Source organism: Osmerus mordax, chromosome 7 (assembly GCF_038355195.1).
Source record: "Osmerus mordax isolate fOsmMor3 chromosome 7, fOsmMor3.pri, whole genome shotgun sequence".
Taxonomy (NCBI): domain Eukaryota; kingdom Metazoa; phylum Chordata; class Actinopteri; order Osmeriformes; family Osmeridae; genus Osmerus; species Osmerus mordax.
Genome location: NC_090056.1, coordinates 8,842,424 through 8,857,041, shown reverse-complemented (window position 1 = coordinate 8,857,041; position 14,618 = coordinate 8,842,424). Strand labels below are relative to the sequence as shown.

Sequence of the window (14,618 nt, the reverse complement as noted above, 5' to 3'; positions counted from 1 at the left end):
AAGTAAAGAAAATAGTAGGGAGACTGGTAGAAAGAAACAAAGCATGAGGTAGAGAGAGAGAGCGAAGTGAAGAGATCCAGGAAGAGGTCAGATACAGGTAGAGGTAGAGTAAAAGGGGTAGAGACTGTAAAAGAGAGGCAGAGATGGAAGTAAGGCGAGTGGTAATTAAAGAGGCCACGAGATTGGTGGTGAGACAAGCAAAGAAAGAGGTAGAGAGAGAGAGCAGCAGGCACCGGGTAGAGAGAGGGGCCGTGGGGAGCGTTCAATTTGCTCCACTATTTGGGCTGCAGAGGTGAGCTATTGATTGGAAGTCTAGCGGCAGCGCCTGACTCTGCTCTGGGAGAAGCAGCAGTCCAGCTCCACAACACACAGGAACAACAAGACAGTCCTCATGCAGTACAATCCGCCTGTAAAAATCCCCTGCGTCTTACAGGTGGGCTCTGAAAACCAAACGCTGGCGGTCACAGAGGAATAGCTTGGTAGCCGTGGAATGAAAAAAGCGTCGGCTAAAGGAATAAAAGGTCACATAAATGCTGGCATCTACTGGGCTGAGACAAGACTCCTGGATCAGAGGAGGGAGACAGTAGCATTGGGTCTGTACTCACTCTATGAAGTAGACCATGCCCGTCTCTGTGTAGGCCATCTCCCAGCTCTTGGGCAGGGGCTCCTGGCCCTCATCCCTGGGCAGGCTGCTCCAGGAGCGGAAGTCCATGGCACTGCTGGACTGGTTGTAGCTGGGGACTGCCTTCCTCCACTCCGCCTTGTCCTTGTGTTCTGTGTCCAGGGGCGAGGAGCAGGACGGGCAGGACAGGGATGGGGAGAGGGGGAGAGAGAGGGGGAAGGGAGGTGAGTGGATACAGGGAGCATGGGGACTCCTTTGTGCTGCCTGCATGTCTCCTGGTCCCTGCTGCTGCTGCTGCCCTGTGCTCTGCTGGTGCTCACTGAGGGCTGGGTCACATACATGAGGGTAGAAAAGGCAGGCAGATAATGAGAGAGAGAGAGAGCGAGCAAGAGGGAGAAACAAAGAGAGAAAGAGAGAGAGAGAGAGAGAGGGGGAGAGAGAGAGAGACAGAGAGAGAGAGAGAGAGAGAGAGAGGGAGAGAGCGAGCAAGAGGGAGAAACAAGAGAGAGAGAGAGAGAGAGAGAGAGAGAGAGAGAGAGAAGAGAGAGAGAGAGAGAGAGAGAGAGAGAGAGAGAGAGAGAGAGAGAGAGAGAAGAGGGAGGGAGGGAGGCGCAGGAAGTAACACAGGATTTGCATGTCAGCAGTGATGCGTTGGAACCGCCCTCCAGGCAAGGGCAGAGCTGACCAACGTTCAGGCAGCCCCGAGCCAAACATCCCTAACCTATTATCATCACACAGACCACTGTCTGTGTGTTAGTTTCTGTGTGTATGTGTCCCCTTTTTTACTTTGTCTGCGTGTTTGTGTGTCTCTTTATGGTGTGTGTGTGTGTGTGTGTATGCATGCGTACACTCGTATCTGCAGGTTTTGATCAGCTCATCTATCTGTGACCTAGGTCGGTCACTGCATTGAGGACTCTCATTCACATCTGAATGCATACAGCCGAAGAGAGCATGCTTGACTAGAGAAAGTTAAGTATTTTTACAGACAAAAACAGGGACCTCTTGATTTTGATATGAAAAAAAGTCATTACGACAATTATTACACACAACTGGCTCTCAGCTTTGTGAAACAAATCCCTTTCTCACCATGGGTGTATGGAACCTTTTGTGTCATTTGTGTGTGCATGTCTTTGTGTGTGTTGTATTGTGTTGTGTGTGGGTTCAAATACAATTATGAGTTTAAGAAGAACATTCACTATTGATGTTCCTGACCTGTCCCTAATAACAGGCTTGTGTTAGTCTTCAATACAAGGTGGGGGTGGAGCCAAGGCAGAGCCTGATTTAGAACATGAGGCTGCCATGTCAACAAGCCTGTTCTGGCTGAAATATTTTACATACAAAATACCTATCAAATAACAGAGCTTCCTCTGGCAACCAGGACCCCTAACATCATATGCCTGGGAGGTACATGGCATTGGCCCCTAGTGCCCTGGTTGGCCTGGTCAGTGGCTGGGAGCCCAATCAATTCTGAGTCTGGGGCCACCAGCTAGCCAGCCAGTGCAAAATGAGCTGGGGCCAGCTGGAGGGCAAACAAGCCTGGAGAAAATCCAGAGGAGAACAGTCCAGAGGAGAACAGTTCAGAGGAGAACAGTTCAGAGGAGAACAGTTCAGAGGAGAACAGTTCAGAGGAGAACAGTCCAGAGGAGAACAGTTCAGAGGAGAACAGTCCAGAGGGGAACAGTTCAGAGGAGAACAGTTCAGAGGAGAACAGTTCAGAGGAGAACAGTTCAGAGGAGAACAGTTCAGAGGAGAACAGTCCAGAGGAGAACAGTTCAGAGGAGAACAGTTCAGAGGAGAACAGTTCAGAGGAGAACAGTTCAGAGGAGAACAGTTCAGAGGGGAACAGTTCAGAGGAGAACAGTTCAGAAGAGAACAGTTCAGAGGAGAACAGTTCAGAGGAGAACAGTTCAGAGGACAAATGGGATGGGGCCATATGCCCCTCCAGGACAGGTTGGAATAGAACCCCATACCATTTAATTAGCTAGTTAATATGCTACTGATACACATCCCCTCTCTTTTGTCATTGGGTTAGACACATCACCATGGTAACTGACATTCTACAACAAGCTCTGTGTTATATTTACAGTGTAAATCTCTACTTTAATTGGTTTTCTGTATGCTTTTGGGCCTTATATTTATTTAGAGGGATCCTCGTTGCAACAGGCTATGTGGATGCTGATCCTACTCTGGGGGTTCTGTCACTTGCCCCGTCTAACTTGTCTTGAGTTTAAATGAGGATCCTGTCATAGTGAAAAGTAAACCCAGGCTAGGCCATGTCCCTGTAGCCCGGGGATTTCGGTCCTTATTGATTAGTGCCAGCCTCCCAGACATGCATGCCTCCTTGACTTCAGAGGGCTTTTATTCAGAACTGACCTTGCATGCAGAACAGCTAATCCTGCAGCAGCGTGGGGGGGGGGGGGGGGGGGGGGGGGGTGAAGTGGGGACAGAATGCCCTTCCATCCCATTCTCATTTGGGGGGAGCGCAGCTGGTGGTACTTGGATTATATAGTAGAAGAGACTGGGGTTGTTTTTAGACCGGCAGAGTATGAATAATGAAGGGCCATGTTGTCAAAAATATGGGCCGCTCCACACAGACTACTGATCCGAGTGTGGAAGTTCTTCTGGGAGGTTCGGAGCTGTGAGAGGGAGGTGAACGTCTTCCTCACCAGTGAGGCCGTTGACCAGGGAGGGCCGCTCCTCGTCTTCCTCTTCCTCGGGAGCGGCAGCGCTGTCCGTGCGGTCCATCTTACTGACGGACGTGGTGCGTTTACGCTGAACCTCCGTGTCAAACTCGTCGTCGAACAGAACCTGGTCCACCAGGTCTGGCTGCACAGGGCTGGGCTCCGCAGGAGGCTTGGGGGTCCCATAGTAGTTACCTACTCACACGCACACGCACAAACACAGGCAAACAAACAAACAAAAAGAAAGAAGAGGAGTGTTACTTTATTCGTCTCTGTAGTGCAGGCCGAGCCAAGCCTGGGCAGTGGTATTGTTCTATTTACTGCAGTGTTCCCAGAGGCCCCTGGCAGCCGTTATTCCAGGACAGGAGCTTAGGCGGTAGCTAGCTAGCTCCATCAGCTCTGCTTTATTGTCCTGGGTCGGGTAGGCGCCCAAGGCAACACCACGGCACGCCACGCAGAGGAGACAAACCGCAGTAGTGTACCGTCTCCTCTCCTATACTCCTGAGGACGGAGATAACTTGACCCCCTCTTTCTCCATGAGCACACCCTCAGGAGGGAAGTGCTATTGATTCCTATATGGTTTCCCCTCTCTCACTGGGAAGCCACTGTCACCTGGCCTCAGCTGACTGAGCTGATAGCTGTCAGTCTGTGCTCGTGTGTGTGTGTGTGTTTGTGTGTTGCGGGGCTTTGAATGACAGGGTCACCTGACAGCTCTGAGGGCAGGACAAAGTGGGACATAACCAATCAAACAGAGGGCGGTCGGTGTTCGATCAATACAGCATTTGGAAAGCAGTGTCACACAGGTGCTGCAAATTGAAGATGTAATGATCCTAAAGGACCAATAATAAGCACACAACAAGTTACAGTAAATCTGTATTGGTTGTCAAACAAAAACATCCTCATTGTCTTTACACAGTCCTGGTTTCTCTTTAAAACTATTCAGAATCAGAGTGCCTCATTGGAATGTATTATTACCCTACTTAATACGTTTACGTAATTAATACTGTAGCTCATTTAGAGAATGCCAGATGGAGGAATAGGAATTAAAGCTCAGTGATTGCCTTCTCTCCCCTCAATCCTATGGCTCTGCTGTCCTAAAGCTCCGTTTCTGAATTAACTCATTTGTACAGTTTCTGTGCTAAGTGTTTAAGTGCATCATAATAATCTATAACCTCATCATGGGGGGAGCAGGCATGAGGGGCCCGCTCAGCCGAGCAGGAATCAGGCCACCTCTCCCTCTCCTCTCCTTCTCCTCTCCCTCTCCTCTCCTTTCCCTCTCCTCTCCTCTCCTCTCCTCTCCTCTCCTCTCCCTCTCCTCTCCCTCTCTTCTCCCTCTCCTCTCCTCTCCTCTCCCTCTCCTCTCCCTCTCCTCTCCTCTCCTCTCCTTCTCCTCTCCCTCTCCTCTCCTCTCCGTCTCCTCTCCTCTCCTCTCCTCTCCTCTCCTCTCCTCTCCTCTCCTCTACCTCTCCTCTCCTTCTCCTCTCACTCTCCCTCTCCTCTACCTCTCCTCTCCCTCTCCTCTACCTCTCCTCTACCTCTCCTCTACCTCTCCTCTCCTCTCCCTCTCCTCTACCTCTCCTCTCTGCCACACCATCTTACCAGGCCCCCGCCCAGACGCCTGAGCCTACAAATTAGCATTTGTCCAGAGACAGCTTCATTATACCTCGGCACGCAGCCACGAAGATGAAAGATGGCAGGTCTTCTTTAATCCAGACCTGTCACCCGCCAAGCCTCTCATCTCATGATCGCCTCCTCTCTCTGCGCTCTCCCTTCCCTCTCCCTCACCCCGGCTCTTTCCCCCCTCTCTTCATCTCTTGCTCATCTCTCATGCAATCTACCTCTTCTTCCTACTCGTCCTTAAATCTCTCGCCCCCCTCACCTCCATCACCAACCCCACCTGTGGAACCCTCCCTCGCTTCCTTCATCTCTCTGGGCTGTGATTAATAGCTCATAAACAGCGTTCTCCAAGGCTCTGATTAATGTGTACCACAGCACACGGTGAAGGGGAGTGGAGGGGGGGGGAGATTTGTAGCCGTATTTGTCACTATTAATCTAATGGGAAAAGTGAAAGATATGTCTCAAGAGGAGGGGGGGGGAGCACTACCGATGTTGGTTTAATGTTCCTCAGATGGGCTAAGAAAGGCAGACAGGAAGTAAACACACCCACAAACGCTGATTGCTATGACTACAGGAATGTCTCACGTTCCGTTAGAGAAGCCCACCACGGGAAACCTGTTGATATGTGTACTGACACACACCGATGCACACACACATGCGCGCGTGTGTGTGTGCATGTCCGGTAGACACAGACACACCATTTACGTACAGGTCACACAAGAGATGCGGCCAGTGCAGCTTGTTAGCCAGCAGGCTGCTTTATATGCATGTTATTCAACTCCCCTCCATAACACAGACACATTCTCCGTAGCACAGTGATTTACTACACTTCAGATCAGCATGCTGTCAAACTCAGCATTGTGGCCCGGGGCCAATCACACCTCCAGTCCATCACAAACACGCTAGCATTGCTCTGTTCAGTGAAGCCCATTGGGGCTTGAGGCTGCTCTGTGACGACCCCCCCCCCCCCCCCCGCCCCGCCCTCTTAAGGAGGTGTATGGGGTCCTGGGAAGCCACTGTGGATGAGAAGGCATGCCCTGTGGAGGTTGCAGCAGTATTCAATGCCAGAGCGTGGCATCAAATCCCTGCTGACTAGAAACGTGTCAGTCTATGGGTGCAGCAGGGTGTGTGTGTGTGTGTGATGAAGGCAGCTTCTGTTTCTGGCCGCTGGAGGACAGAGATATTATGAACACGCCCGCTGGGTTGGTCGGGGAAGACGAAGGGTGTTTTTGAAGCGTGGGCGTGGAAACCCCTCGTGTGGAAGTTTGAAAAAGCTTTGGAGTCCCTTATCTCTCCTTCCGCTCTGTTCTCCATCTCTCTCTTCTCCCTCTTTCCGTCTCTGATTCTCTGTTCTCTCTCCCACTCTGTCTCCCTCTATATTCGATCTCTTTCTGCCGGTTTTCTCTTTCTCTGTACGATCTCTCCTCCTCTCTGTGGCTCTTCCTTTCTGTTCTCCCTCTTTCGATATTTTGCCCTCTGTTCTGTCTCCCACTCTGTCTCTCTAGGGAGTCACCTTTATGTTCTTCCACCCTCCCTCTCTCTCTTTTGCTATCTCTCTCTCTCTCGCTCTCTCACTCTCTCTTTTCCTTTTTCTCTCTCTGATAAGCAGCCAGCCAGAGCCTCACTGTCATTAATCAGGAAGGATCAGTTCCCTATGTGCAGGGCAGTGGCAGCCTGCTCCAGCCTCTCAGCCTGGCAGTTTCAGAGGCGGGTACAGCCCATCATGTCTTGCAGAGCAGACACGCTCCCTTCTGGCCCTGGCACAGAGCTGGCTGGCTGCTGGCATGATTACCCCAACCTCAACAGCCAACCTTCTCACCCCTGAATTCCTATGCTATTGGAAGGAGAGAGAGAGAGAGCATGGCTACTGTACATGTGTGAATGTGAGTGTGCTGCTATGCGTACCTGTTAGTGTGTGAGTAGTCAGGGCAGACCAGGGGGGGTTAAAGGGTGATGCTGTGCTCGGTGACACTGTGCTCGGTGACACTGTGCTGGGTGACACTGTGCTGGGTGATGCTGTGCTGGGTGATTCTGTGCTGGGTGATTCTGTGCTGGGTGATGCAGTGCTGGGTGATTCTGTGCTGGGTGATGCAGTGCTGGGTGATTCTGTTCTGGGTGATGCAGTGCTGGGTGATTCTGTGCTGGGTGATGCTGTGCTGGGTGATGCTGTGCTGGGTGACACTGTGCTGGGTGACACTGTGCTGGGTGACACTGTGCTGGGTGATGCTGTGCTGGTTGATGATGTGCTGGGTGACACTGTGCTGGGTGATGCTGTGCTGGTTGATGCTGTGCTGGATGATTCTGTGCTGGGTGATTCTGTGCTGGGTGATGCTGTGGGAAGTTCTGTACTGTGTAATGACTCAGCGTTCTCAAAGCCCACTCTACTAAAGCAGATTTTTAACAGTCCTCGGAATGTAGTGGACCTGCTGGGGGGGGCCTTGGCCTGGGCTGCCCCCCTCCTATACCACCCAACACACACACACACACACACACTCCCTGCAAGTCCTGAGGGAACTGGCCCAGCGCCCTGGCCCTATCTACTGCTGAGCTATGCAGCTGGGGTGACTGTTCACCCACCCACACACAACTCCATATCGACGCCTCCCAACCCTGCAGTCGGGCTAGTATCCACCTCACCTCCACTTACCTTACCTTACCTCCACTCCCCTCACCTCCACTCACCTCACCTCCACTCACCTTACCTCCACTCCCCTCACCTCACCTCCACTCACCTTACCTCCACTCCACTCCTCTCACCTCACCTCACCTCACCTCCACTCACCTTACCTCCACTCCCCTCACCTTACCTCCACTCCCCTCACCTCACCTCCACTCACCTCACCTCCACTCACCTTACCTCCACTCCCCTCACCTCACCTCCACTCACCTTACCTCCACTCCCCTCACCTCACCTCCACTCCCCTCCACTCCCCTCACCTCACCTCCACTCACCTCACCTCCACTCACCTTACCTCCACTCCCCTCACCTCACCTCCACTCACCTTACCTCCACTCCCCTCACCTCACCTCCACTCCCCTCATCTCCACTGGTAAGACCCAGACACACGGAGGTAGAGGCTGGTTATACCTCATCCTCCACAACAGCTGGTGGAGCTCCGTATATGCGTCTGTATCTCTCTCCCTCTCTCTCTCCCCTCTCTCTTTCTCTCTCTCACAAATGGGGCTGGGGCTGGCATCTGTCTTCTGGCCACTGGGACATGTTGTGAGTAGCAGCGAGACAATTCTGAACCCTGAGAAATAAAACACCAAGGGTTGACACACACACACACTCTCTATTTCTCACATAGATAACTGCTTTCTCGGTTCAGGCAGAGTGTGGATGCAGCTGCTATTAATCACAGTCTGTCACCCTTACACCTCACTGGGGAAAAAAGGCTACGTAAGTGGTTGGTTAGAGAGTGAGACGGTGTCCGACTGTCTGATCTCTCCTTTTTAGTAGGACTGGAACATCTTGTTCTGGTGTACGTGCATACGTGCTTGGGTGTATACATTTGCGGATGTGTGTGTGTGTGAGAGTCTGGTTCTGAGATGAGGCCTTTGCTCGGAGATCAGAGGCAGCCTGTCCACAGATCAGTGGGCTAAGTCATGGTGGTGAGCAGGTCGATGATGGGAGCTAACCAACCAGAGGCAAACGTACCAATCTCTGGTAGAAAGAAAGAGAGATAGAGGGAGAGAGAGCTTTGCCAGCCCTTAAACACGACTGACACACTGCAGTTACTGATTCACTGACTGGGGAATCATTGACTAAACCCTAAATAACTCTGTTAGTAAGAGATAGATAAGGAGACTGAGTGTTTATGTGTGTGTGGTCGAGCCAGTGTGTGTGTGTGTGTGTGTGTGTGTGCCTGAGTGTATTTCCTGTGTGTTTCCTGTGTGACTGGGTGGAGATTCCTGGGGGCGTGGGAGGTGAGAGGTCCAGGCATTATTAACCTGTCTGAGCTCAGGTGGGGGCTGCAGACTGAGGCTGTGGATCCATTATCAACCCTGCTTACTGGTTCAACGTCTGGGACCGAGAGGGCCACGCCACCTGGGCTGCCGGCTGGGTCGCAGGCCTCTGCGAAGCCACTGGGTCTAGTCAACGCCTGAACAGACCAAAAACAAACTTTCTCTTTCCTGTTTATGTCACGTTTATGTCCGTGTTACGCATCCTGTGTGTGTTGACTTCACCTGACGGCCTGGTTAAGCATGACAGCTCAGTAAACACATAAGCAAACAAAGCATGAAGCAGACAGGCAGGCAGGCAGGCAGGCAGGCAGGCAGGCAGGCAGGCAGGCAGGCAGGCAGGCTCGTACCTCCTCTGAATCTGCCCCCTCAGGGGGAGGAGACAGCATGGCGCCACCACAAGCTCCCTTCTAAGTTCCCTCCCTCCTTATTTCTGTTCTGCTGTCCATACGTACCGTCATAGGTGCCACTCTCCAGCAGAATGCCGCTCTCCTCCAGGACACGGAACTCCTCCACACGGATGAAGTTGTAGTCCACTCCAGGAACCTCCCCCTCCCTAGGCTGTCTGGTGGTACCTGCCAGGAACACAAGCACAGAGGCAGAGTGAGACTGGAGACGCTACAGACAGACACTAGAGGCAGAGTGAGACTGGAGACGCTACAGACAGACACTAGAGGCAGAGTGAGACTGGAGACGCTACAGACAGACACTAGAGGCAGAGAGAGACTGGAGTCACTAGAGGCAGACAATGTGTACATGGGGAGGGGGGGGGCATGCCTGCAGGGATGAGTACTGGGTCTTGTCAACATTATGAATAGTCACATCTGAAACACTGTGGGGTGTGTTGGGACATGACAAAATGAATTTATTATTTTCAGCAATTTTAGGCAATGAATGCATTTTCTAAATATAAAACAGCCACCTACACAACATAACAAGAAAGGTAGTTAGAAACAAAGAGCAAGTTTGTGTGTGTGAGTGTGTGCACTTCTCCCATTGTAGTTGCTGTAGTAAAGCTAATGACCTTCCACAGTTAACGAAATGCTCCTTGCTTCAATGGAAAGAAAAACAACCCATTGAGGGAAAAGGTTATTTGGAGCAACACGCAGACACAAGCCCTGGGTCTGAAGTGACAGAGATGAGAGCTCCCGCTGAAATATGCTCCTGAACCGAGAAGGCCTTGTTTAAGGCTCCCTTTACTGTGGGTATAACCCATACTGTCAACATCTGAGAGACACGGCACTGCGCTCCTCCCTCCCTCCCTCCTTCCTGCCTCCTCTCTCCAAACACCCACCTTCTCTATTCTGTACCTTGAAGAGCTTGGCTCCTGTTTTAGATCTGGATGATGAGCTGCATGACAGTGCGAGCCGGTATAAACATCCCCCATCTTGCAATCACACCATACACATACACACACACACACACAGGAGCGTACACACACACACACTTAATGCTAACTAACTGTTTATTGTTATCGATTCTCTCGCCGGGGCCGCTGCACATGTTAATCCAGTAATCTTCAGGAGAAGGAACAGCACATGCCTACTGAAACCATGTGATGCTCCAGAGAAGCCCACCCTCAGCTCAGATGTCCTGTGATTGGCTGTTTATAGCTGATGAACTGTAATTTGACCCAAACAGCTCACTAGGGACACAGCACTATACAGAAATACCAAACACATAATTTCTTATATCCATGCCTTCTTCCCTCATCAGCTCCATCTTTCGACCATCCGACTGCTGGCTTCCCAGTTCTCCCATCAGTAATGAAAGGCTTCAAGCCTGAGCTATAGAGTCAGAGGTTTAACCCACAAAGGAAGTCAAACATGGGTCTATGAAAAGGTAAACATGGGAATATGTAGTGACTGCTTCCCTGTTTGCTCAGCCGATTCACCTGGACAAACTTGTTTTGCCCTGATGATGAGATAAAGAGGCAGTGAGACTGGAATACTAATGTCCTGACACCAATCGGTGAATAAAAACAGGTTAGTCAAGTCAGGTGGCTGAGCGGTTAGAGAATCGGGCTAGTAATCTGAAGGTTGCCAGTTTGATTCCCGGCCGTGTCAAATGACGTTGTGTCCTTGGGCAAGGCACTTCACCCTACTTGCCTCGGGGGGAATGTTCGTGTACTTACTGTAAGTCGCTCTGGATAAGAGCGTCTGCTAAATGACTAAATGTAAATGTAAGTCAGGCATTCGGACCTCTAACCACGCAACTTTTTTGCTGGGCTGTGTGTGAAAGCTTTCAACAGATAGGAAGTTCCCTAAAAGGAATATAGGGGGTGGGGTGGAAGGGAGAGGAAGGGTGGGTCTCTCTCCCCTATCAGAACTGGCATTTGGACCTTCAAACTCTTGATCAACAGTCAAATGTCCTTCCACTTAGCTATACTTATCTGTTTATAACTTATGAAATGTAAATACAGCTCTGTGCAGCAACAGAGAAACTAGACTGATAAAAAAGAGACAGCATAAGATGGAGCAATGGAAGAAAAGATGAGGTGTGAAACCATAATACTGAGGAAAATTCTTGAAATGGTACAGTGAAAAAAACTTCCATCCTTGACTTGACTTCCATGTTTATGTTCTTATACTTTGGTAGGTTCACCTTTGAAACAACAAAACAATGGCATTAAAGCAGCTTCCAAACAACTAAAAACATCTACCAAAAGCAGAGTTTTAACGGAAGCAGAGAACAAAAATCAGGAACTGCATTGTTGTGTGCTGCGTAGCAGGTGGGGGCGGTCAATCAGTGGAACACCGGGACCCCCCTGTGATCGTAACACTCGCAACAAAACCCTCTTAACTGGAGTCCCACAAGCCCATTTCTTCAGACGGAAAGAAATACAATTGGCGACGTAGTTAACACAACAGGACCTCCATGTGAAACCATACCAGCTGGTGAAGGGTCTCCCAGAGAGCCCTGGGGCACCAGGCACCACTGGAGACAGCCCTACAGGGTCCTCTGGATGGCCCCCAACTAGCCAGAGAGCGCCCCCACTCCTCCAACAACATCTGCTGAGGGAGAAGTGAACAGACTGTGTGCTGAACTGGAGAAGGCGCAGGGCTGTAATGGACCTTGAGATTTCACTATACAACACTGAGGGGCTGGCTTTGTTCTGCAGCATGCACTGCAGGCTACGCTCAATAAACAGATCATAATTGAACATCCTTAAAAATATATAGCAGAAGACGTAGCCTCTGTTACTTGGCAGGGAAATGGAAGTGGTTTCGGGCAGTTAGGATCTCTTTTTGTCAAAAAGTTCAAAAAGGCCACGTTTTTTCTACGTGGCGATGTGGCTCTTAGTGATCTCTTGCGTGCCATCAGGGATATTAATACCTGGGGGGTTCAGCCAAGCTTCAGGCTTCATCCCCTGACAGTTTAGGGTTGGGGCTGGAGATGAGTAGGGAGAAGGGGGGGGGAGAGTTGGAGCTGTAAAGCAACCTTTTTACCTTCGGGTGGTTCAGGAGGAACAGGGATTCTGGTCAGACAACCACCGCCACCTGTGCAGCGATGGAGCCCACCTGTGCAAGGGTGGGGGGGGGGGGGGGGGGGGTTGAGTGGGTGTTGAAGGGGTCAGGGGGGAGGTGGGCCTGGTGCTGATCTGCTCCAGCCGGTACAGGTGTCTCTGAGGAGGCAGTGAGGAGGCAGGCAGTGAAGGCTGGTACACCACCCCCCCCCCCTCCTCCCTGTAGGAGCTGAGGGAGCCTAATGCACCTCTAACAAGGCCTTCCTTACACTCTGCTGGTTTGTCAAAGGACAGAAGCAAGACTTACAGCCTGTACAAGGTCAGTGTCTCCAACGCCACATCCTGACCCAGTCATAACTCTGCAGTCTGACAAGCTGAATGGGCGTCTCTAATGAAGGCTCACTGTCCTCCATAGCTTCTTTAGGTTTAACTGCAAAATAAATGCCTGCAGTAAAAGGGATTTTGTCTAAAGTAACCCACTGAATAACACCCTGAAGCCACTTGGGATGCATCACCAGAGCTGAAGTATCCATCATGAGGAAAAACAGAACATTGGCACTGATTATGAAATGCTGTTGTGCACAAATATCCATCAGCATCATTGGTCCACATGAAAAATGGCATTGTTATGGAAGAGATGTATGGCTCTCCATCGGAACGCACTAAGAAACAAGAAAACTTTCTAAATGCAAATCAAAATGGTTACTCAAACTGATTACAAATGAGTTCCCGGTGTTAATAAATGTGAAAAGCAGGGTAATTGCCATTTCATTAAGCGGAGCGGCATAGAAAATTAAACGCAGCTCTTTCCATTCCTCCGATTGGCCCTTTTGTTTGTTGGTATGTCACCAGGGTATAAACAGCAGTTATATATGATCATCTTTTAAATGGTACATAGACATTAGATCACATTGGGAAGCTCAGAGTTGGGAGAAAGGGAGAGAGAGGAGAGTAAGAGAGATGGGGGGAGAGAGAGAGATGGGGAGAGAGAGAGAGAGAGATAGAAAGAAAAAGAGGGAGAGAGAGAGAGATGGGGAGAGAGACAGAGAGATGGGAAGAGAGAGAGAGAGTTAGAGAAAGAAAAAGGGAGAGAGAGAGAGAGGAAGCCACAAGAGTTGGCTGCCCTCCTACACACAATGGAAGTGTTAATTAATAGAGGTGTCGGTGTGAGGTATAAATGAATTAATCACAATTACGTGCATTTTATACCCTGTACATTACCTTTCAGGCATATTAGTGTTGAATAAGAGATATCATGAACCACCTATCCAAGAATAATTATGAGGTTCTAATGGCTGGTCTTTATGGTGACGTTTAACAAGAGCCATGTTCATGGGAGGATGTGGCCTGGCACGGGTCCCTTATAGGAGCAGACTGCAGGAGGAGACACCCAGACACGAGAGCAGAGAGGAGTAGGGAGCGAGGAGGAAAGGAGGATGACGGTGTGATCTTTTCCTTCTCTCTCTACCCTGCCGCAGATCAAAGCTGCAGGGATCCATGCTGTAATAAGTGAGAAACCGACTGGCAAGATGGAGGGAGGTGGAAAAAGATGGAGATGGCTGAGAGGGCATGAGGGAGGGGAAGAAAAAAACCAGCGGGAGAAAGGGAGGATGTGTGAGGAGGTGCAAGATGGCGCCCAGGTGAGAGAAGGCCCATCTGGAGAGGAGGTCGTTAGAGTGAGCTCGTGACAGATGTGTCAGCAGGCTGCGTTCAGCAGGGGTCCTACTCACAGGGGATGGTGCGCAGGTACAGGTTGTCTCTGATCACCTGCTGCAGCTTGTGGTCCAAGGAACCCTTCTGGAACTGCAAGCTAAGGTAGTGGCGCAGGTCCGTGTTCAGAACTTTGCCTGGGGGGAGAGAGAGAGGAACACAAACACACACACACACACAAACACTTGTAAGTACAGCACAGAGAGGACCGAACGGAGCAGCTAGGGAAAGCTCTTACGGCATTGCTCCACAGCACAGTCCTGATAGCTCTCCGATATTCTCAAAGAGGGAAAGCTAACGTGCACATGAGCCCCGTCCCTCATCAGCAGTGCCCACCACTCCCCCCAAAAAAAACACATCACAAACATCTTCACTGACAGGTGGTGGAGTGCCAGCCTGGAGCGAGTGTCTGTCTGCGTGGGAGGACAATTTAGAAAAGCCTGCCTTCAAAGCCCAGCTGTGTGACAACTGTGTTGTGATGTGAGGGGAGTGCGGGAGCCGGGGAGGGGCTCGGCGCTCAGGCTCAGAGGGCAGACGAGCTGTCATGTAAATCAGAACA

At 50.7% G+C, this 14,618-nt stretch overlaps 1 protein-coding gene across 2 annotated transcripts in view; it reads right to left on the bottom strand.

Annotated features, from left to right (window-relative positions):
* Positions 1–14,618, bottom strand: part of magi3a (membrane associated guanylate kinase, WW and PDZ domain containing 3a) — an 88,919-nt gene that overhangs the window by 20,559 nt on the left and 53,742 nt on the right. For both annotated transcript variants that reach the window (XM_067239162.1, XM_067239163.1), the window contains exons 2-5: positions 14,080–14,196; positions 9,339–9,458; positions 3,289–3,498; positions 606–774 (exon numbers count right to left, since the gene is read on the bottom strand). In XM_067239162.1, coding sequence (XP_067095263.1) covers positions 606–774; positions 3,289–3,498; positions 9,339–9,458; positions 14,080–14,196 — 616 coding nt within the window. The remainder of the gene's footprint in view (positions 1–605; positions 775–3,288; positions 3,499–9,338; positions 9,459–14,079; positions 14,197–14,618) is intronic.